General features: G+C 41.4%; 1 protein-coding gene across 1 annotated transcript in view; it reads right to left on the bottom strand.

The window, feature by feature from the left end:
* Nucleotides 1–6,169: 6,169 nt before the first annotated feature.
* CEP128 (centrosomal protein 128) overlaps nt 6,170–23,234 on the bottom strand; it is a 115,843-nt gene continuing 98,778 nt past the window's right edge. The window contains exons 23-25 of the mRNA XM_075282357.1: nt 21,418–21,552; nt 19,130–19,238; nt 6,170–6,481 (exon numbers count right to left, since the gene is read on the bottom strand). Of these exons, the coding sequence (XP_075138458.1) occupies nt 6,396–6,481; nt 19,130–19,238; nt 21,418–21,552 (330 nt within the window). The 3' untranslated portion in view covers nt 6,170–6,395. The remainder of the gene's footprint in view (nt 6,482–19,129; nt 19,239–21,417; nt 21,553–23,234) is intronic.

Consider the following 23,234-nt stretch of genomic DNA (forward strand, 5'->3'; position numbering starts at 1 on the left):
ACAACCCAGTACGGGAAAATTACACGCTACAGATACGTTATGGTTTTGGAAAAAGCAGCATGTCAATTATACCTATAGAAATGCTGGTGATTCCATAAAGGTATAATAAGGTTTCCTCTGTGGACTTTCTGTTAAAAGCGCTGTGGGTGGGGGTGTAAAAAAAACACTATATGGGGCCTTAGCCTAAAGGTGTTTTTTCAACATACACAACTCGCCCATAACTCAATAGAAAATGATATATTTAAGTTATGGGTGTCCGAATACTGGAGCGCAAACCAATAATTTTCTTCCCATAATTTATTATTTTAGTTGTACTGGTCTGCAGTATAAAGTTAACCGGTCATTTCTATTACACAATGAATGCCATAAAACTTTAACCCAAAAAACAATGGCAAAGCTGTTTTTTTCCCATTATACCTCACAATTTCATTATCAGTGTGCAAAACATTTTAAGTCCCGTTCTTACCCCTATTTAACTGCTATTTAAGGATAAGAGGGCTAAGTTGGGGGTGGGGGATGAAGAGGAAGCAGGTATTATCAGTACTGTAGAAAATACATTGGGGAAGGGCATTATGACTGGCACAGTTTAGATTGCCATTTGGAGCCCTACTTCTATGGCATAGGATACATACGATTTTGGTACATCTTTCAAGAATACCGTATTTTTCGGACCATAAGACGCACTAAGGTTTTAGAGGAGGAAAATAGGGAAAAAAAATTTTTTTAAGGAAAAAAAATTGGTGAAATATTTAATAACCTAATAATATAATATTTCACCAATGTAAATAGAACCGGGGGCTTTCGGACACAGGGATACCAAATGTGTATGTGTTTCACAGTAATATTTTTGTTTTATATGTATTCTAGGGATATGGGGGTGATTTGAACATATATCTCTCTCTATCTATCTATCTATCTATCTATCTATCTATCTATCTGTCTGTCTGTCTGTCTGTCTGTCTGTCTATCTATCTATATCTAATCTATCTCATCCATGGATGGAAAGAGACACCCTGCAGTGAAGCTATGCAAGAAGAGAAAAAGGGGCGGGCCAGATGGGTGAAGGAGGTGTGGTTTTCTAAGCAAACTTGAAAACACGCCTCTTTCACCTGTCTGGCTCGTCCCTCCTTCACTGCCTCTCACATCTTGCTCCGGCAATGAAGCCACACAGACAGGGAAGTAGGGGCGGGCCAGACGGGTGAAGGAGGCGTGGTTTCAAGCTTGCCGAGAAAACCACGCCTCCTCCTCCCGTTTGGCCCGCCCCTCCTTCCCTGTCTGTGCGGCTTCATTGCCAGAGCCAGATCTGAGAGGCAGTGAAGGAGGGGCGGGCCAGACGGGAGAAGGAGGCGTGGTTTTCTCGGCAAGCTTGAAACCACGCTTCCTTCACCTGTCTGGCCCGCCCTTACTTCCCTGCCTCTCATATCTCGCTCCTGCAAAGACGCGACACAGACAGGCACCGTGCTGCTCTCCTTTTGATTCACACAGACGGGACACAGACGCTGCACACGCTGCATTCGGACTATAAGACGCACACACATTTTCCTCCCATATTGGGAGGGAAAAAAGTGCGTCTTATAGTCCGAAAAATACGGTAATACGGTATATTAGGTAATATTCATGTATACTAATATGTAAATTTGAGGGCTAAAACATCTATTTGACTAGTGGATTTTTTTATTCTGGAGCCAAAGCCATTTTGGAAATTATATTAGCCTGGAGCCCTGCACAATTTATGTAGTCAGTTTTTTGCACCTGTGGATTTTGCTATAGATGTGTGGGAAATCTGCAGCAATCTCCACAAGACAAGATTTTCATTGCAGATTTTTATTTTCCACAAAATCCACACATTACCTTGCTTTTTTGTGAAGAAGGAATTGATAAGCTGCTGATTTAACAATCTGCCATAAATCAGATTTTAGGTAGAAAATTTCTGCTGCATGTAGGTGAAATATGTCCAAATCCCTTCCACTCTACAGATGCTGCATTCTGCTAATGACTTCTTGAATGCAAATCCACAGAAATTCTGTCCTGCGCAGACACAGTCTACCAATAAGTATTTGGACACCTGTGGTAGAACAGAAAAACAACATTTATTCATATCCAATAGTTGGTAGAGCCCAGCAGATGCTTCCTTACGGATGGTATTAATGGACACAATACTCCCGGATGCCTGGTGAAACTCCTGGTGTATGTGAGCCATCGGCTGGGTGCGGTTTCTCTGGCCAGCACTCGTCGGTCTTTATCTCCCAGTTTCGGGGGTCTGCCGACTCTGGGCACATTCCGACAATCACCTTTCACATCGTAATCACATAGGCCACTGTCGATTTTGGGTAGTTCAGTTCACTTGCTTTGTTCCTTAAGGATCGACCATTTCTGTGGTACCCCACAATTACCCCGTTCTCGAAATCGGACAACTCTGCACCTCGTGGCATCTTGCATGAGACTGCCAATGCTGTTTCCTATTTAACAGCAGAAGGCGTGGCGTACATCACGACCACAAATATATTCATTTGCATAGGTGTCCAAATACTTATTGGTAGACAGTGTACCTTAAGGTTGTGTTGAATAACTGCAGGTTTATTTTGCAAATTTCATAGTGAAATTCCGTGACCATGTACAGTACTGATGTTTGATGTTGTGGCTTTGATAACATTGACCACTTGTGGCAGAAAAATGAGCATGTTATGGCCTTTTAAATAGTCAGCAGGTTTCACCCCTTCAGTTTATGGGACAATCTGTGGCACAATATGCATGTAACATATGGATTCCAGGCCATCCCTTATGACAGTGCTGAAGTATGCCCACTGACCTTGTTGGGGACAGGAACACAGAGAGGTTAAAAGAAGTCTCCTACCACCACACTCCAGCGCCGTTCACATGGAAGAATTTTTCAACTGATTGTGATGCAGCTTCCGCATAGGATTAGATCAGCCAATTTGTGCAGACTAACTGCATTCTTCTAAGCTAAAGTGGCCCCACGTAGTGGCTCCATTTACTGGCCTGAACACAGCTCATCTGAACTGAACTCAAGAGCTGGGTTGGGGCTTGTACATCTGTCCTATATATTTGGTAAAATCTGCCAAGACTCTGATGACTGTAGGGGGGGGTCACATAAATAAGAGCAACAGCAAATGCTACTAAAACAAATTGGATCTGCTAAACAATCCATGGACATGAGTTATCTTTCATAACAAGCAAATCCTTTCAATCTCTTACAGCCCTAGTATTGCCTTCACCAGCTGTTCTATCTGGTGGCTGCAGTAAATATACAACATTATAATAAACAGAAACATAATCCTGTTCATGTGATGTCACCAAAAACTCTGAGTTAAAAAAAAAAAAAGAAAAAGTTTGTGGCAGATGTGCAGCCGCTTCATTGGTACTGCAGATTACAGGCTGCAGCAGAAGTCTGTAGTGTGAATGGAAGCTTCAAGTGCTACGGATTATAATCCCCACAGTCAATGAGAAAAAGATACAGATCTGAAACTATGATATTGCAGAAAAAAAGAATTTCTATATAAAGTATTTTGTACAGTGGCTGCAATAAAGTGTCTTACAAGAATTAGAAATCCCCTTTAGAGCATTAAAGTTTATAACTCAAAGGCAACAGTCTCCTATTGTACCACTACCTGTGACCACAAGGAATCTAACAGGGTTTTATCTTCTGATACATTTATAGCATAAAATATATGAACACTACAGAGAGGAGACAATGCTGCATATGGATCAATGTATTGAAGATTCTGGGTGTGGTGGTTACAACATAGCATTTCACAACACTCATTACAATGCAGAAATCTGTGTGCAAAGACAGCCACCTCTGTAAGTCATATACACTTACCGGCCACTTTATTAGGTACACCTGTCCAACTGCTCGTTAACACTTAATTTCTAATCAGCCAATCACATGGCGGCAACTCAGTGCATTTAGGCATGTAGACATGGTCAAGACAATCTCCTGCAGTTCAAACCGAGCATCAGTATGGGGAAGAAAGGTGATTTGAGTGCCTTTGAACGTGGCATGGTTGTTGGTGCCAGAAGGGCTGGTCTGAGTATTTCAGAAACTGCTGATCTACTGGGATTTTCACGCACAACCATCTCTAGGGTTTACAGAGAATGGTCCGAAAAAGAAAAAACATCCAGTGAGCGGCAGTTCTGTGGGCGGAAATGCGTTGTTGATGCCAGAGGTCAGAGGAGAATGGCCAGACTGGTTCGAGCTGATAGAAAGGCAACAGTGACTCAAATAGCCACCCGTTACAACCAAGGTAGCCAGAAGAGCATCTCTGAATGCACAGTACGTCAAACTTTGAGGCAGATGGGCTACAGCAGCAGAAGACCACACCGGGTGCCACTCCTTTCAGCTAAGAACAGGAAACTGAGGCTACAATTTGCACAAGCTCATCGAAATTGGACAATTGAAGATTGGAAAAACGTTGCCTGGTCTGATGAGTCTCGATTTCTGCTGCGACATTCGGATGGTAGGGTCAGAATTTGGCATCAACAACATGAAAGCATGGATCCATCCTGCCTTGTATCAACGGTTCAGGCTGGTGGTGGTGGTGTCATGGTGTGGGGAATATTTTCTTGGCACTCTTTGGGCCCCTTGGTACCAATTGAGCATCGTTGCAACGCCAAAGCCTACCTGAGTATTGTTCCTGACCATGTCCATCCCTTTATGACCACAATTTACCCAACATCTGATGGCTACTTTCAGCAGGATAATGCGCCATGTCATAAAGCTGGAATCATCTCAGACTGGTTTCTTGAACATGACAATGAGTTCACTGTACTCCAATGGCCTCCACAGTCACCAGATCTCAATCCAATAGAGCATCTTTGGGATGTGGTGGAACGGGAGATTCGCATCATGGATGTGCAGCCGACAAATCTGCGGCAACTGTGTGATGCCATCATGTCAATATGGACCAAAATCTCTGAGGAATGCTTCCAGCACCTTGTTGAATCTATGCCACGAAGAATTGAGGCAGTTCTGAAGGCAAAAGGGGGTCCAACCCGTTACTAGCATGGTGTACCTAATAAAGTGGCCGGTGAGTGTACTTGTCTAAAGTGAACATTCTAATACATGGGGAGCCAGAGATGTGTACACTGTGGTCTGATAGAGCTCGCATGTCCATGCCCCTGAGCAATGTGCCACTTGTTCTGTGACATGAAAATTGTACATGACTTGCCACACACAAACAAGCAATTCTGTTTTCAGACACTTGAAGTTTGCACAGAATTGTTTTGTTGGCCACAAGTTGTGCACCATGGTATATCAGCAATTCATAAATAAAATCGCTTTCTTCCCTTAGATAATTTGAGGTGTTTTTTTGCGACTGTGATACCGTTGGCCTATCCTAAGACTAGATCATCACAATTAGATTGGTAAAGTCCAACACCAAGGATCCCCCCCGATTAGATGTTCAAAAAGCTTGCAGTGCTTGGGTGAGCTCTAGAGATGAGCGAGTAGTATTTGATCGAATACCTCGCCGCCATAAGAATGCGTGTAAGCGGCCGAACACCAAGGGGTTAAGCGCATTAAATATTCGATGCACTTAAACCCCTTGGTGTTTGGCCGCGTAAAGGGCATTCCTATGGCGGCGAGGTATTCGATCGAATACTACTCGCTTATCTCTAGTGAGCTCCACTTCCTTTTCTCAGGCCAGTGAAATCATGTCCACTAGTCACTAGCCCATACTGCAGCTCAGTCCCATTCACATTAATAGGCCTGAAGTGCAATACCAAGTACAGCTTACAGAAATCAGGGGAAGCCAATAACTTTACCTTACAATCCATAGTGTGAAATCTGTAGAATGTGATTTCTAGTATGTATGGACCCGGTCTTATTACACGTGAATTGTGGGTATGTCAGTAGATGTTGAATAATGTAGCGTAGGGGCAATAATATTTATAATGCATACATAATTCACAATACAAAGTAATTTATCAAACGTTATTTATATTTAATATTAGCAGCATTTCACATCAAGTCTGTAGATACAAAAGCATGTTATCCCTGATCTGACATTCAATACAGCAGAAGTTTTGTGCTTCTCTGGTATACAGTATAACGAAGAACATTTCTGTAAATAGAGTCCTTGGGAAACGTGAAGTTGGGCCCTGAAAGCTGCAGTACATGATCATTCCAGATCCTCCGCAAGAACGGACATAGTGAATCAGCATGCCCAGTTGGCTGAGCCCTGCTGCAATCCTCCCATAGGAGATTTTATTACAGATAGCAGGAGATTGAAATAGAATGTGAAGTAGGATAGATCTGATATTAAAATGTTTATAATAAAAACTTAGTGACCTTAATAATCACACAATAGCCAGGCTGGACCAAGCAGTCAGCAACTGGGGGAGGGGTTGTCCATATCAATCATTCAGCTCTTCTTTCAGGAGGAAGCTCCGCTTAGTGCAGGGCCCATGGTTTGAGCCTTTATACTGTCAAAACTTGTAGGATGACCTCTTTTCATAGAAGCTGAAACAAGAAATAGCAACAGTAATAAGTTAAAGAAACGTTCTTTGTTTAAGCTACGCAAGGTAGTCATCTAAGTAAATCTCAAATCAGCTATTGCTGTACTTGTAACAGAATGTGTCAATGCCCTTGTCTACTTCCTGTTTCTGCAAAACAATGCACAACTAATAGTAAAACCAACATGAACACTTCCAAAAGCATCTGCAGGTAGCAGAGAGAGTCCTTCTGTTTGCACAGCAACCCATGCTAGGAAAAACAGGTCACACTGTGATCATGTGACTAACTGAAGAAGCTGAAAAAGATAAAGACATTGCGAGTACCGAGGGGATGACCTCTCCAATAATGAGTGAGAAAATAAAAATAATTAGTGGATTGTCCCATAATAGGTACCTATCTGAGTATTCAAGCAACTCTCTCTAAAGACCATTCAGTAGTATCAGGCATGGTGACTGCAGCCCTGATTTTTTTTTTTCCCCTGCAATAAGCATCTGTGTTCTCACTAAACTTACATGACCGCATTGGAATAGAGTTTGCATTGGCTACCACTGCACCATACAAAAGAATAGCACTTGGTTCCTTGAACACTTCAGTAGCTGCAGTCAGTATTAGTATCTAGGGTTCGGGGGATATTGTCACTCCTTAGGGAGAGACCACCATATAGGTGTGTGGAGACTTGTTAAGCCTTTAGCACTCCACTTTGCAAGGAACTATGGGAAGAATATGCAAATCTGCCTTCCATGATGTAATTAGGAAGACAGTTGCTGCCTCATTGTTGCAAACCAATAGAGACTATACCTGGTATTAATCCCAGCGTCATTGCTAAACAAAGGCCTCTTGGAAGGTCGGGCATGAGGCTAAAGGGAGCAGCCATTATTGGGTTATTTCACTGGAATCCTGTCTTAAGACAGGCTTGCACATTCCAGTGAGCGCCCTCTATTGGTTTGCAACAATGAGGCAGCAACTGTCTTCCTAATTACATCATGGAAGGCAGATTTGCATATTCTTCCCATATTAGTATCTAGTAGTTTTGACCCAACCAATATAACCAAACCACTCATAACAGCAAAAGGGTAATAAGTCTAAGCGTATTTGCTCAAAACGTTCCAACAATGCCTAATAAGGTAAAGAACCTTATTAAGTATTTGATTCAATATACAAAAAAAATGGATGGAACAAAAAATACATATATATGCAAATAAGACAGAATAAAAAGGAATCTAATAATGAACAAATCTGTTTTATGCCTGGCGGTGGAGTGCCATGGAGAAATAACTCAGATGACACTATAGGCTGTGCCTCCAAAATATCTAAGAGTTCATGTACCTCATTCCTTTTGTAAAAGTTCTCCCAACCAGCTTCATGGAACCTCCCACTGGGGCCTGGGCAGGATAGCTGTTGTTATTTTATACATATATATTCAACTCAATTGTGTAAACAAAAACCAAACAATCCTACCATATGGGGTGTCTAACAGAATACAGAGGTGGCGCTGTTCATTTAAAACTGGAGCCACTGTGGGGGTGTGAGAGGGATATCAGCCCTGCAATTACCCTAGACCCCCAAGCAAGACTCCTGCCCTAACAAGGGAGGTCCCACAACGGTTCCCAATACACCCTACTTAATTTACATACTAAGGACTTACAATAGTAACGGTCATGGTCTGATATTTGTAATGAATATGGAAGGATATGGGATTGTACCTGTGGATTGTGTATCCCCCAAAAGGCTAAAACTGAGAAATGATCTGATTTGAAACTTTTTATTATTATTTTTTAATATGTATTTGTATATAATTTGATGTCCTTATTGACTGAACTTTTACTCATGGGGTGGTTCTCCACTTTTTTGCTATATATGTTGTACTGCAATCTTATCCCCCTTTCTTGTCTATACAGACTCTTATTCATAGTAAGGTAGAAGACTGTTCCATTATTTTACTGCCATGTGCATCTGAAAATAGAGAGAAGCCATTACTGAACATATGGATGGCTGAGCTGGATTTATCTTTTTAGCTCAGTATTAAAATCTCTGTGCAGACAATTGGAGATTTTGTTAACTTGCATGTCCATATATGATATTCATCAATGTGTAACATGTACAGATTCATAGGGTTAGACATTGCATGGCAGGATTCCTGTATTCCCTTTTTCCACCTCAACAGCCTCTCCCTTGCCATCCAACATAAGGTGGCACTCAGTGCAGAAAGAGACTTGGTGCACCTATCACACTGGCTACTGTCCAAAAGAGGGTTGTTGAAGGTTTTCTTAAGAAATTTCTCTCTTCCAGCACAGGCCCATTAAATAGGCTGTAATATCTTTAAGCATGATGTACCTCTGTTACATAGCTTCAATACTGGACTCGTCCTTGCTATAATACTGACTTGTAAAAAGCGGTAGATGCTCATTCAGTTATGATCCTCCTGCTTTACTCCCACCAGACCTTCAAACTTCTCAGACCTCCTCTGCAAACTCCAAACACCATTGGGCCCCTTTACATGGCGTATGCGCACTGCTCATTTACACACGTTCACACGTGTCCGAGCGCGGCGCTTCAAAACACATGTGTATATGTGTCTAAATGAGCGGCGCGCTTATGCTGTGTTAAGGGGCCCTAAACATTATAAGTCACTTTCTGGATAGTTGACGTTTTAAGCAAACTGGTATTCTGTTCGGCTTCATTTGGAGTTGCTTTATAGATGAGGTTTTTTTTTTTTTTTTTTTTTTTTTTTTTAAGTCAGCCATTTGAAGGACTCGGTATGTGGAAAAATAGGAGTAGATTGTGGACCTTGTAGCATTTCTTATGAAAGGAAATTAAACCTGCCAAGGCATATTTAATATTTCTGCCATACAGAACCTGACAGGATATAAAGTAAGGAATGTTCTATCTCTATACAGTACACTGTGTATATGAGACCTCAGCATCATGGACTGGGAAGAGCCAAGCAATACAGCCCACCTAGAGAGCACCCCCCCTATCCCAATACACACAATACTACTACTGGGAAGAGATCCAGGAATGTGGCCTGATGTGATTATCTGTACTCAGATGAATGTACTCCCCTGGCTAGAATGAGCACTTCACTAAGTAACTGGGGTCAGAAAGACCTTTTCACTCGGTCACCGCACTGCTGGGAGTAAAAAGGAAGTGGTTATGTCTGCGCCACGCTCACACTGAGTAGTGGAAACAATTACATGACAAGAGATGGAGTTTACACACAAATCATTAACTCGTCACATCACAGTTCAAAGACCAACCAGCGAGAAGCCGACACTTCCTAAGTATCACACAATGATGCACAAACCTAAACCCAATGTTACAGATGAAATGTATAAACTCTAAATAGCGGACTCACTGCCTATACTATAGAACTGTACTCACTATTCTGCTGGTGGATTCACTGGGTATATCAATTCTGACTTACGGCCTGCATTACACTAGAGATGTATTCACTATTCTGCGGATTGAACCATTGCTATACATTACTTCCTGTATACTTCAAGGCTGCACTCACCATTCTGCTGGCAATCACTGGGAGAACTTATACACTTACAAACTGGTGTGTTGGGAAAAAGCATGCACCTAATTTATTACAAGGCGAGGCTGGTCTCCAATCTGGTCTACAAGGAATCATAGGAAGTGCCAGTACTGAAACTTTCCACCCACTATGCACATATGGTTTTTTAAGTTTCCTTGCATCCCTAAAGAGAGAGACAGAGACAACAGAGACAAACACCCACACAGAAGAGACATTCAATAATAGCAATAAAGAAGCCACTTCTCTACGAAGCCAATGTGTGCCATCTCAGTATGACCAGAGTCCATGAAGAGGTGCAGCAGCCAGACACCAAACTCAATGCCACATTCATTTTTATATATGCACTGCTTGTTTTATCCCCTGATCACCTGCACTGTAGTAGATGGAGACCTTTCATTCATTTTGGGAAAACAAAAGTCGCTAGCACTTCTGTAGATGATCCGAAAATGTGGGGTCATTTGGAGGTGCCACACCATCCATGCTTTCAGAGTTGCTCAACTTGCCACTAAATAATCATGAAGTCACATGAGGCCAGGAGACTGTCCACATAAAACACAGACCACAATACTGCTCCTACATAGGAACTGTCACAAGCAGGACTGCAGATTCAGTAGGCCAAACCAGGACACCTCTGTTTTTCCACAGCCAGACTCCTGCTCTGACTCCTTCATAAATGGCTGGCAGCCATGGTCTGTCAAAAACAGTAAAAACCCTCAATTTCATTAAAAATCTAATGATTGAACTCCTATGTAGTAAAAATGTAATAAACTATGCATACAATTATACAATACTGATAACTAATCCTTTTATTTGAAGCCATAGTCGATAACTCTGCAACTCTACTCAAAATTTGGCCCATCTCCACAACCCTGGCCACAAGCCCCAAAGGGGAAAGCAATGCCCAAGTCCTATCGCAAGAACAGCACCAAGGAGCTGCCAACTAGTAGGCCATGGTCCAGCTATCAGAAGTAAGAAAATACCCAGAGCACCAACAAAAAATTCACCAGAAAGGTGAGGAAGACACTGAACTTCAAAAAATAAATAAATAAGTAAAGCTACCCCTACATAGAGAGTTAAAATTTTGCACCAAGTGAGTTGCAAGAAGGTCAGTTTTATTGTTAATATTCTGCGAACATGTAGTATTTTAATCACTCTTAATAATTTATTTGTAAAGTGACACAAGGATTTAGTGACTTTGAACTTAGTAGCAGGAAATTAAAAAATCATATGGGAGAATTATTTTTATATTTTAATAGTCTAGGCATTTTGTGATGTAGGGATGCCTAATGTGTTTTTTGATATATATTATGCATTCATATGTATTTTATATACAAGCAAAATTATCATGCAGGGGGTTGTGGTTTCACAGCAACTGTACTGCAAAAAGATGCAGAACCCTGCTATAGACAGCAATATTACTGTATTGAAGTCTATAGTAATATTACTGTACTAGCTTTTACCCGCGACTTCGTCTGCGGTGAGTTGAGTATTGGGCGGACACAGACGTGTGAAACTGTAAAAGTGCTTTAAAAAGTTTGGTGGGCTAGCAAATGTGATTTGATGTGTTATATTGTATATGTTGTGATACAGACAATGTGATGTGTTATACAGCCTGTGTACAGGAGTATATATGTATCAGGTACTGTATATAGCAGTGATAGGAGATAAATGTAATATATAGTTAATATATAGTATATACAGCCTGTGTACAGGAGTATATATGTATCAGGTACTGTATATAGCAGTGATAGGAGATGCATGTAATATATAGTATATACAGTCTGTGTACAGGAGTATATATGTATAAGGCACTGTATATAGCAGTGATAGGAGATACATGTAATTATATAGTATATACAGTCTGTACAGGAGTATATATGTATCAGGTACTGTATATAGCAGTGATAGGAGATACATGTAATTATATAGTATATACAGTCTGTGTACAGGAGTATATATGTATCAGGCACTGTATATAGCAGTGATAGGAGATGCATGTAATTATATAGTATATACAGCCTGTGTACAGGAGTATATATGTATCAGGTACTGTATATAGCAGTGATAGGAGATACATGTAATTATATAGTATATACAGCCTGTGTACAGGAGTATATATGTATCAGGTACTGTATATAGCAGTGATAGGAGATACATGTAATATATAGTATATACAGCCTGTGTACAGGAGTATATATGTATCAGGCACTGTATATAGCAGTGATAGGTAATACATGTAATATATAGTATATACAGCCTGTGTACAGGAGTATATATGTATCAGGCACTGTATATAGCAGTGATAGGTAATACATGTAATTATATAGTATATACAGCCTGTGTACAGGAGTATATATGTATCAGGCACTGTATATAGCAGTGATAGGTAATACATGTAATATATAGTATATACAGCCTGTGTACAGGAGTATATATGTATCAGGCACTGTATATAGCAGTGATAGGAGATACATGTAATATATAGTATATACAGCCTGTGTACAGGAGTATATATGTATCAGGCACTGTATATAGCAGTGATAGGTAATACATGTAATATATAGTATATACAGCCTGTGTACAGGAGTATATATGTATCAGGCACTGTATATAGCAGTGATAGGAGATGCATGTAATTATATAGTATATACAGCCTGTGTACAGGAGTATATATGTATCAGGCACTGTATATAGCAGCGATAGGAGATGCATGTAATTATATAGTATATACAGCCTGTGTACAGGAGTATATATGTATCAGGCACTGTATATAGCAGTGATAGGAGATGCATGTAATTATATAGTATATACAGCCTGTGTACAGGAGTATATATGTATCAGGCACTGTATATAGCAGTGATAGGTAATACATGTAATATATAGTATATACAGCCTGTGTACAGGAGTATATATGTATCAGGCACTGTATATAGCAGTGATAGGTAATACATGTAATATATAGTATATACAGCCTGTGTACAGGAGTATATATGTATCAGGCACTGTATATAGCAGTGATAGGAGATGCATGTAATTATATAGTATATACAGCCTGTGTACAGGAGTATATATGTATCAGGCACTGTATATAGCAGCGATAGGAGATGCATGTAATTATATAGTATATACAGCCTGTGTACAGGAGTATATATGTATCAGGCACTGTATATAGCAGTGATAGGAGATGCATGTAATTATATAGTATATACAGCCTGTGTACAGGAGTATATATGTATCAGGCACTGTATATAGCAGTGATAGGTAATACATGTAATTATATAGTATATACAGCCTGTGTACAGGAGTATATATATGTATCAGGTACTGTATATAGCAGTGATAGGAGATGCATGTAATTATATAGTATATACAGCCTGTGTACAGGAGTATATATGTATCAGGCACTGTATATAGCAGTGATAGGAGATGCATGTAATTATATAGTATATACAGCCTGTGTACAGGAGTATATATGTATCAGGCACTGTATATAGCAGTGATAGGAGATGCATGTAATTATATAGTATATACAGCCTGTGTACAGGAGTATATATGTATCAGGCACTGTATATAGCAGTGATAGGAGATGCATGTAATTATATAGTATATACAGCCTGTGTACAGGAGTATATATGTATCAGGCACTGTATATAGCAGTGATAGGTAATACATGTAATTATATAGTATATACAGCCTGTGTACAGGAGTATATATGTATCAGGTACTGTATATAGCAGTGATAGGAGATGCATGTAATTATATAGTATATACAGCCTGTGTACAGGAGTATATATGTATCAGGCACTGTATATAGCAGTGATAGGAGATGCATGTAATTATATAGTATATACAGCCTGTGTACAGGAGTATATATGTATCAGGCACTGTATATAGCAGTGATAGGTAATACATGTAATTCTATAGTATATACAGCCTGTGTACAGGAGTATATATGTATCAGGTACTGTATATAGCAGTGATAGGAGATACATGTAATTACAATGTGATGTGTTATATTGTGGAAAGCTATATGTAAATATGAGTGAGTAGAGTGAGGGCTACTCCTGAGGTGACAGTAAGGAGTGTGCAGGCAGGTTGAGGCAGGAAATGCCAGGCAGTGTGTGTGAGTCTATAGCTGGGGCTAGGAGTCCTGCTTTTGTGAGTCTCCTGCTAGGAAGCCATGTTGTTTAGTGGCACCAAAAGTAGCCTGTGACTCAATCCTGAGGGAAAACTATGTTTGTGGAAAATTGCACGCAAATCCGTCCAGGCGTTTTAGTGTGATTGAGGAACAAACATCCAAACTCACAAACATCCAAACACACAAACTTTCACATTTATAATATTAGTAGGATTAGAAGTGAGCCCTGGCACAGACAGATCTCAATAATAATATTTTCAAAAGAACAGAAACTCAGATATTTCTGCGGACTGTCTATATACAGATGGTTTGTGGAGCCAATTCCACTCCTGCCCCCTATAGAGCCATTTATAATGTTGCAGGAATAGAATACACCAATCCCCAAACAAGAGCATACAAATTCTTCCTTAGAGAAGATTGGTGGCTCTGATCGCCAGTTAGAAAATTGTAAACTCTAAGAGGGTTTCTTAGTATCCATATCTATTAGACATATGGCAACTGATCTGGGTTTTTTTTTGAGTTATACATTGATGGAAGGCGGACACAAATAGATAACCAACAGATGGTAATCGGTTTGTGTCAGTTTTGCCCTCTTCATCCTTCTTTGCAAATGCTCAGAATGAAGATGAGGGAGAAAAAAATAAATGGATCCCCAAAAATTGATAGACAATGATGGATCATCAATAAAGATGGATTATGGAATGAGGCGTGTAACTGAGGGTCTCTCATTTTATTTTATTTTTTGTAGATGGTTTTGGAATGGGTGGATACTAGGTGCTGATGTGATTCATAACTATATGGATTGCTGATACATGAATAAACAAAAGCAAAATTCAGTGGCATGGCACAGAATATAAAAAAGGGTGTGTCCTAGAATAATTATTATTATTCATAACCTACCTAAAATGTTCAATTAATCGTAATTTTGATTTATGTTGTAATTGCCCTACATGCAACACACTAGGCACAGATTCATAAACTTGCATTTTATTATCTTGTACTGAGTGCAAATACTATGGCAGATCTAATCTGCATGAATGCCACATGGACAAGTATCCATACTATTATAAATGGATTTTTGTATTCACTGTAAAATCCTTTTCTCATTGTATTAATTGGGGGACACAACACCATAGGTAATCTACCTGGCCACTAGGATGCTAACACTAGGAATAACAAAAGAGGTCAGCTCTGCATGTGGGCTATCCCCTCTCCACAGTCACTATGCTAACCAGTTTCTACTGCAGCAGTAGGAGAGAGACACAGAGGGAAAAAAAAAGTAGAACATGGAACCAACAGCCACCAACATGCCCTGAACTCAGAAATTTAAAAAAAAAAAAAGCCCGGAAAGGGTGGGAACTGTGTACCCCAATGAATACAATGAGAAAAAGATTTTAAGGCGAGTACAACAATCCATTTATCTTGCTTATTTAATTTGTGGACACGGCCAGTGGCGTAACTAGGAATGGCGGGGCCCCGTGGCGAACTTTTGACATGGGGCCCCCCCGACACCGAAGATCTCGACCGAGTCCCTCCTATGCATTCCTGCGTGCTCTATTATGTCCCATAGTGGCCCCTGCACACAGTATTATGTCCCATAGTGGCCCCTGCACACAGTATCATGTCCCATAGTGGCCCCTGCACACAGTATTATGTCCCATAGTGTCCCCTGCACACAGTATTATGTCCCTTAGAGGCCCCTGCACACCGTATTATACCCAATAGTGGCCCCTGCACACAGTATTATGCCCCATAGTGGCCCCTGCAGGACTAAATACTGTCAAGTCACCCGCTGACCGCTATACCAGGACAATTGTGAATAAAAAGTCTGGTCATGTGCATTACAATTTAGTAACTCCATGTGCCTCATATTAATAGCAGTTAACCCCATCATGTCCCTCACATTAACCCTTGTGTACCTCACATAAGAGTTACTGATATGTGAGATTCATAGAGGTAATAATAAAGTATCTTCATTATTATTACCCCCATATGTCTCACATATCAGTAACTCTTATGGTGAGGCACACAGGGGTTAATGTGAGGGACATGATGGGGTTAACTGCTATTAATATGAGGCACATGGAGTTACTAAAACAAAAGTAATCACCCCAAATGCCTGACATTAATAAGTATAGTAACCCCAGTATGTACCTGTGTATCTTCAGTTTCATTTTCCTGGAGCAGCTTCTTCCTCTTCTTCTCTTGCAGGACGGCAGGAGCTCGGCAGGGAGAAGCCCCGCCTCCTGGGCTCCCCTCAGCCCTCTCATTGGTGGGCAGAGGACAGGCAGAGAAAGGGAGGGGGGAGAGAGGGGGAGCGTCCTGGGATCGCTGAGAGGAGCCAGACCTGCAGCTCCTGTGTCTCAGCCGTTGCTGCAGCTTCGGGGCCCCCTGTTGGTGGAAAGTATTCCACCACAGGGGGCCCCGATCATTATACTCGGGGGTCCGAAAAGACCTCCGAGAATAATGATAGCAGCGGTAGCAGCTGTCACCGGGCCCCTAATGTCCCGGGCCCTGTGGCAGCTGCCTCTGCTGCCTCCGTGGTAGTTACGCCACTGGACACGGCACCATGGGATGTCCTAAAGCAGTCCAAGAGGATGGGAATTACACAGCCATGTGAGTAACCTAGCACACAGCTGCCTGCAAAACCTTACGACCCAAGCTGGCATTGGCAGAGGCCACAGAATGGATCTGGTAGAACAGATGGCAGAATCCTAAAGTCGAACACTGAATCCACATGAGATGAAAGCCCCTTTGATGACTCTCAGGGAGAACAAACAAGGTGTCCGAATGACAGAAGGAATCTGTGAGAGACAAATGGAAGTAATGGCCACCAGGAAGACAACCTTCCAGGACAGAAGGCGAAGGGGGGAGCCTGAAGCACCTAAAGGACGAGATTGAGGTCCCATGGTTCCACGGGAGGACTGTAGGGAGGAGCAGAGTGTGCCACTTCCTGCAGGAAAGTCTTCACCTGAGGCTGGAAGGCCAGGATCTTCTGAAATAGAATGGAAAAGGCAGACACCTGTCCCTAAAGAGAAGAAAGACTAAGTCCCTGGTCCAGCCCCAAGTTGGAGACAAGCCAGGATCCTGGAAAGCAAAAAAGGAAAGCAATGGAAGTCATTAAACTTTTACCACTGCATGTAGGCATTCCATGTGCGATGATAAGTCTTAGAAGACTGGGGTTTTTCATGCCTTGAGCATGGCCTGGATAACAGGCTCTGAAACACTGCAATGCCCCAGAATCTCGGATTCAACAACCATTCCATTAAATGCAGCTGAGGTAAGTTGGAGTGTAACAGTGGTCCTTTAGATAGAAGGTTAACATGCCAAGGAGCATCCATAAGCAGGAACATGAGATCTACAAACCAGGCATAGTGGTGTCAATCTGGAGCCACCAGGATGGCTAGTACCCTCTTGGTCTTGAGTTTCTTGAGAACCGAGGGAGAAGAAGAGGAGGATGAAACAGATACAGAAGACAAAAGTCTAAACAGGGAATCACTGTTGGCGGCGACAGCTCGAGGGTCCTGGGACCTGACCTTGTAGCAGGGGAACTTATGGTTTAGACAAGAGGCAATGAGGTTGACATCCAGCGTGCTCCACTTGGAGCACAACTCAAGAAAGATCTGCTGGTGAAGCAATCATATGCCCATGCCATTTTTTCTCAGCTTCTCAGGTAGTCTGCTGCCCAATTGTCCACGACTGGAGTGTGTACTACCGACAGGGCCAGGACATGACACTCCACCTGGAAAAGAGAACAGGAGACTTCTTGCATGGCTGCTCAGCTCCTGGCGCCCCCCTGATGGTTCAAGTAGGGGGGGCCTTGAATGGGCAAGACACTGAAGACCTCTCTCTAACCGGAAAGACTGGCATCGGTGGAAGTCACCTGCCAACAGAGGGGGGGAAAGGACTGGTGATCCATAAGCTGGGTAGATTGTCAGTCTTGGGGAAGGGGGCATGGGGGCTCTCACCAGGAGGCCGTCATAAAAATTATGTGAACCCACCACAAAATGAAGAACGCTGATGGCACAGCATGATGGAAATGCAGAGGTAGGTGTCTGAATTTTCGATGGATAACAGGAATTCACTGGTCTCCAGGGATGTCACCACTAACCATAGGGACTCCATTCGGAATCTGCGGACACTGACAAACCTGTTGAGTCCCTTCAGCTCTAGGATAGGGGGAAAGAGAGTCATCCTCCTTGGGAATGGTAAACAGGTTAGAAAAAAGTCCTGGAAATGCTCTGAAGTAGGGACTGGGATAATGATGCCCTGCTGTTGTAGAGCAGAGATGCCTATAGAAAATCAGTGGCTCATGCAAAGGTAGAAGGTAATTGGACGGAAAAAAGGGGAACTTGATGGAGTAGCTGGTTAACATGGTCTTATCTTTAACCTTTTAATCTGGTATTGCACACATGTGCTGTCATGATTGCACAAAACAGAATGAGAATTAGTGCCTACTGTTAACATTGAGTTTATTGTGATAGCAACAGTTTTTACCACCCTTTTTTGTTTATATACTTGTATTTTACTTCTGAGGCAATGTGGTATATTGTGATATACAAGTCAAATGTGGCAGCTATATCAGGTTTCTTTGTTGGAAAACACTGAACCATAGTTGTGGGGAGGGACCTTCTACCTTTCTGTGTTTAAAGGGGTTTTCCCACAAAACAAGTTATCCTCTACAACAACCGCTCAGACCCCCACTGATCAGGAGAATGGGGGACTATTGTTCCCTGTTCTGAAAGGAGGGGTGGTCAGGCAGTGTGTGTGCTACTCCAGAGTAAAGTCAGACCAGCAGCCAGCTTCTGCTAAACTGTTAAATATTTATTGCTTATTGCTTGCTCAGAGTTAATGACAGTACAGCTTTAGGCTTTTAGTGTATGAATTTTTTTTTTTTTGAGAACCTGAGGGTGTACATATAACATTCACAGAGATTAGCCCCTAACAAACCCTTTCAGGACATTTAGTAAACACTTACAGTTAGCTTCTGAATGCAGAGAGCTGGAGAAGAAGTTGTTGTTCCCCCTTAAGGATGCGGATAAAGCTGACAACCGAGCACTCTGGGCGTCTGCCTTCAATTTTTCTTCCTTTAGGGCATAAGAACAAGCAAACCTTAAGAATGGGTGGGATCTGCTCTTGGGTTTACAACTAAGATACACCACTGCATAGCAAGGCAGTTTTGCTGTTTGTGAGTCTTGGAATGGATTTTTGGTGTCGTTTAGGCTCCACAAAAAACATCTAAGGCATAGCACCAGACAAGGTGAGAATGGCTTTATTAAGTCTCTCAGAGACCCCTTCCTAATGGCATCTGTACCCAACTCCGGTTATTACCAGCTGTGCCATCTCACATCCCGAGACCACAGTAGAACAGTCATTGCCATGCCTGGGCTAGTCAGATTATTAGAGTTAGCCTTTAAAGGAAAATCACATTGAAAAGGGTCACACTGCATCAGGAGCTGAGTAACTATAAACTTCCATAATGTATTTAGATGAAAATTGCATTCAAGATGATTGCAGTAGTCATGATGATGGATGTCAGTATAACTGCAAACTGCTATCTTCTTGAATGAGCCATGGGGGAATGTTCCAAACTATAAATTCCTCCAGCATGCAAACAACATATATTATTGCACCTATGTTTTCCAAATGCTACCATGTTTCTCTGAAGAAAAAAAAAAGACAGGGTCTTCTATTATTCTTTGCTCTGAAAGATGCATTAGTGCTTATTTTGGGGATGTCTTTCCTTACTGAAGGGTCTACTGTATCTGTTCTGCTGTATTCTATTTACTTTTTTACATGTATAGCTGCCAGGAAACTTTGTAACTTAGAAACTGTAAATAGGACCTATTTTTTTCTAGCATACTCCTAAAATCCTGAAAAATCATGCTAGGACTTATTTTCAGGGAAATAGGGTAGTGAAAGACACTGTTCACTGATGCACTTGACATTTGCGTTCCTTGCTTTACTTTGAGTGTGCACCTCACCCACCACGGTCGGTGCCTACAATCACATGCAGACGTTGTGAGGGGATAGGTGTGCTCTGGCATGGTTACAAGACTAAACCTTTAATAAGTATGTAGTATATGGGGCTAGGTGGAGGGGAGAGAAGCTTAGATATCAGCCTGGGGCTCTGTGAGGGGAAAAAAAGAAATGTAATCAAGCTATGGATTTATTGAAAGTAAAGTTTCTTCTCAGAATAACATTTGCTCAGAAAAACTAGCATATGTGTGACACGTCTTTACTCTTCAAAACAAAAGCACATGTCCTGTTGCTACAAGGAAACCATCAACAAAATGCTGCTGATGGATCTGGCCAAATCCCTATTTTAAATCAGGATTTCCTCCCATTAACACCTTAATAAGGTTATCTGTATTAAGATATATGAACACCAAATGAGAGGTGGCTACAACATTCTACTGGCCAGAGCAAAATGCTGGTTGAAAGAGCAACTCTGGTACTGGTAGTCTCTGTGATCGTGTACTTCATGGTCTACATGTTATACTATATTTGCTCTGCAGGCAAAATGAGCAGCTGCCTGACCATACCCAAAGTTAAACAATGTTTCAGTCTAAGGCAAATGCCCCACGTTGCAGAAAAGCTGCTTTTTTTGTCCCAGATTTTATTAAATTCTGTGTACATTTTAGGTTTGCAGTGGAATTTCTCTTCACGTATTCAGAATCAGATTCTGTGCTAATAAGTTGGCCTGTCAAGGATCCTCACATAGATCTTTTTCTGCCTGCTTATTCTAATTACGGTCTGTCAGCAGCTTGTTCATGGTTTCCATCTAGCAACAATTTCTACACTGCATTTCAGCAACCTACAGAATAAGTAAATATAACGCTAATATGACCTACATCATTTGATTGATGATTTGCCCTGACCAATTTGGCTTTTTTTTTTTTTTTTTTTTAAGCAGTCTACAAGCTAAAGCTAAAAAGCTAAAGCTTTGTACCCTGGTAAGTTGCATGTCAAATAGTTCTCGATTTCCAAATGGGCAGTAAAAGTCATCTCCCACTTGTAGAACAAGGGCTGATTTACACACAACTTACCAGTTTGCACATCTTTGGAACATGTAGACTCATAAAAGAGCCAGATGGCAAACTGATCACAGACAACTATATATATGACAAGTCACTCTCTCAAGGAGTGGTAACTATAAGAATGGCTCCTTACAGAATCCATCTGACCAGGCTGACCTTACAGAGTGACATGGCACAAATTTACACACCACCTTTTCCATTCTGTGCAGCTACAAGCCTCAGGTACCTCGTATAAAGGGCTCTTTACCCTGTACTCCTGGATCCTGCGCTTTGAATCTTCCAGCTGTTGCTGCAGGGAACCAACAATCTCTCGGTATTGTGCGTATCTTTCTTCCATCACTTCTCTTTGTAGATGAGAGTCCTATGTAGAAAACGGGACAGTATTCCACAATGACTTCAGCATACAAACATCCTGTACTTTCCTTCACAGTGAATATTTCATGAAAAGACAGTAAAATTGTAAGGAAGCTTGTAACCTTTGAACAATTCCTTTTATCATATGGTATTCCATTGCTGTACTTAACTGAAATCTCGGGGGGAACTTGGTATTAGGAGCTCAATATCTTAACAGTGCCACCATTGGTAAAATTAGTTTTTGTAAATGAATAGGTCACAAAATTTTGTAATATATCTAATGAAAGTAAAATGCTTCTGTCCCCTGTCTGCTAAACTGTTCAATTCACTGCTCATTCCACTTTTCTACACACTGAAGCCTGTCTTCAGCAAAATCTATAGAGAGATGAAAGATTTGTGTTACCTGAGCTTTATTAATATCTATGCTGCTAAAACCTACTAGAAAACAGTTACAAAACAGCTATAAAAATGCTACAAATCTTACAGTTATCTGTAGTAGCACATCCCTAAACGTGTGTCTCACTTACTCACTTCTTCTCCTCCCCCACCACACGTTCATTGGGGAAAACCGATCTGTATGTGAGTGTTCAGTGAAGTTGGATCTTGGAGTGAATTGTGCAATTTAGCAGACAGGAGAGGTGCTAATAAGAGGAGAAAGAAGCATTTTCTTCCAATGTAATATGTTACGGATTTTCTTCTACATACCTGAACATTTGAAACAACAGTTACTCAAAGTATTATACAGCTGTCCTATAACCTGTACAGCAGTACCCTATTTATTGTAGCTGCTCTCCACTGTCCTGAATCAGGGAAACCTCCTGCATGAATTCAGAATTTCCAAACGGTGTATGAGAAAATGGGTTCTCACTTATAAATGTGGTAGTAATCAATGAATGGCTCCTTACAGTTAGAGAGTCGAGCTGTCTGTGCTGGTGCCTTTTGTTGCGTCATGCTAGAAAGCTTTGGCATCCCTTACTTTCTTTCTATATGTCTGACAACCATCACTTCTGCACTGCGTGATGTTAATTGGTCACCAGAGCAGGGCAGCATGTGTAAAAACTTAGCTAAACCATAAAAAATAGGGTCTCAGTGTTACACCCACAAGTTTGGCGGCTCCTCTCCAACATCTGGGACCCTGTGGAATGCTTAGTCTTCCTGCCCATCACTGCTGCATTTTACTGCCCACCCACACCCCCAGAATACGTCCATCTGGCCAAGTCAGAGTGAAAGATCAGTATTTATTAGAGAAATGTTCCCAGCCACATAGAGCTGCAGCAGACAGGAGTGATGTATTATGCTGTGATAAAATATATTGGCTTTCTTTGTCCTCGTAAACGATTATATTTTGGCCCTGATTCTTGCACAATTACCAGAGGTTGAAGCAGGAGTGTTTTCTAGCTGCGGTTAAATCTGCCCCGTCTTTTTGTGATACACAGTCCGTAACCATGACGGCACACCTGTTTCCCATTTCCACCACTCTGCACACATACCAACATATGGGACAGCGTCCCCCCCATAGGTCCACCGATAAAACAAATCCTCAGAATAATACAATGCACGAGTCCTCGCCATCAATATCCCATCTAGGAGGGAGCCGATACTAATCCCTCATTAATAAACCCCAACCCCCTACCCCATTATCTGCGATTGTGCTCTCTGTAGTAAGGTCCACTACACAAATATGAAAGA

This window comes from Leptodactylus fuscus, chromosome 7, assembly GCF_031893055.1.
Source record: "Leptodactylus fuscus isolate aLepFus1 chromosome 7, aLepFus1.hap2, whole genome shotgun sequence".
NCBI lineage: Eukaryota > Metazoa > Chordata > Amphibia > Anura > Leptodactylidae > Leptodactylus > Leptodactylus fuscus.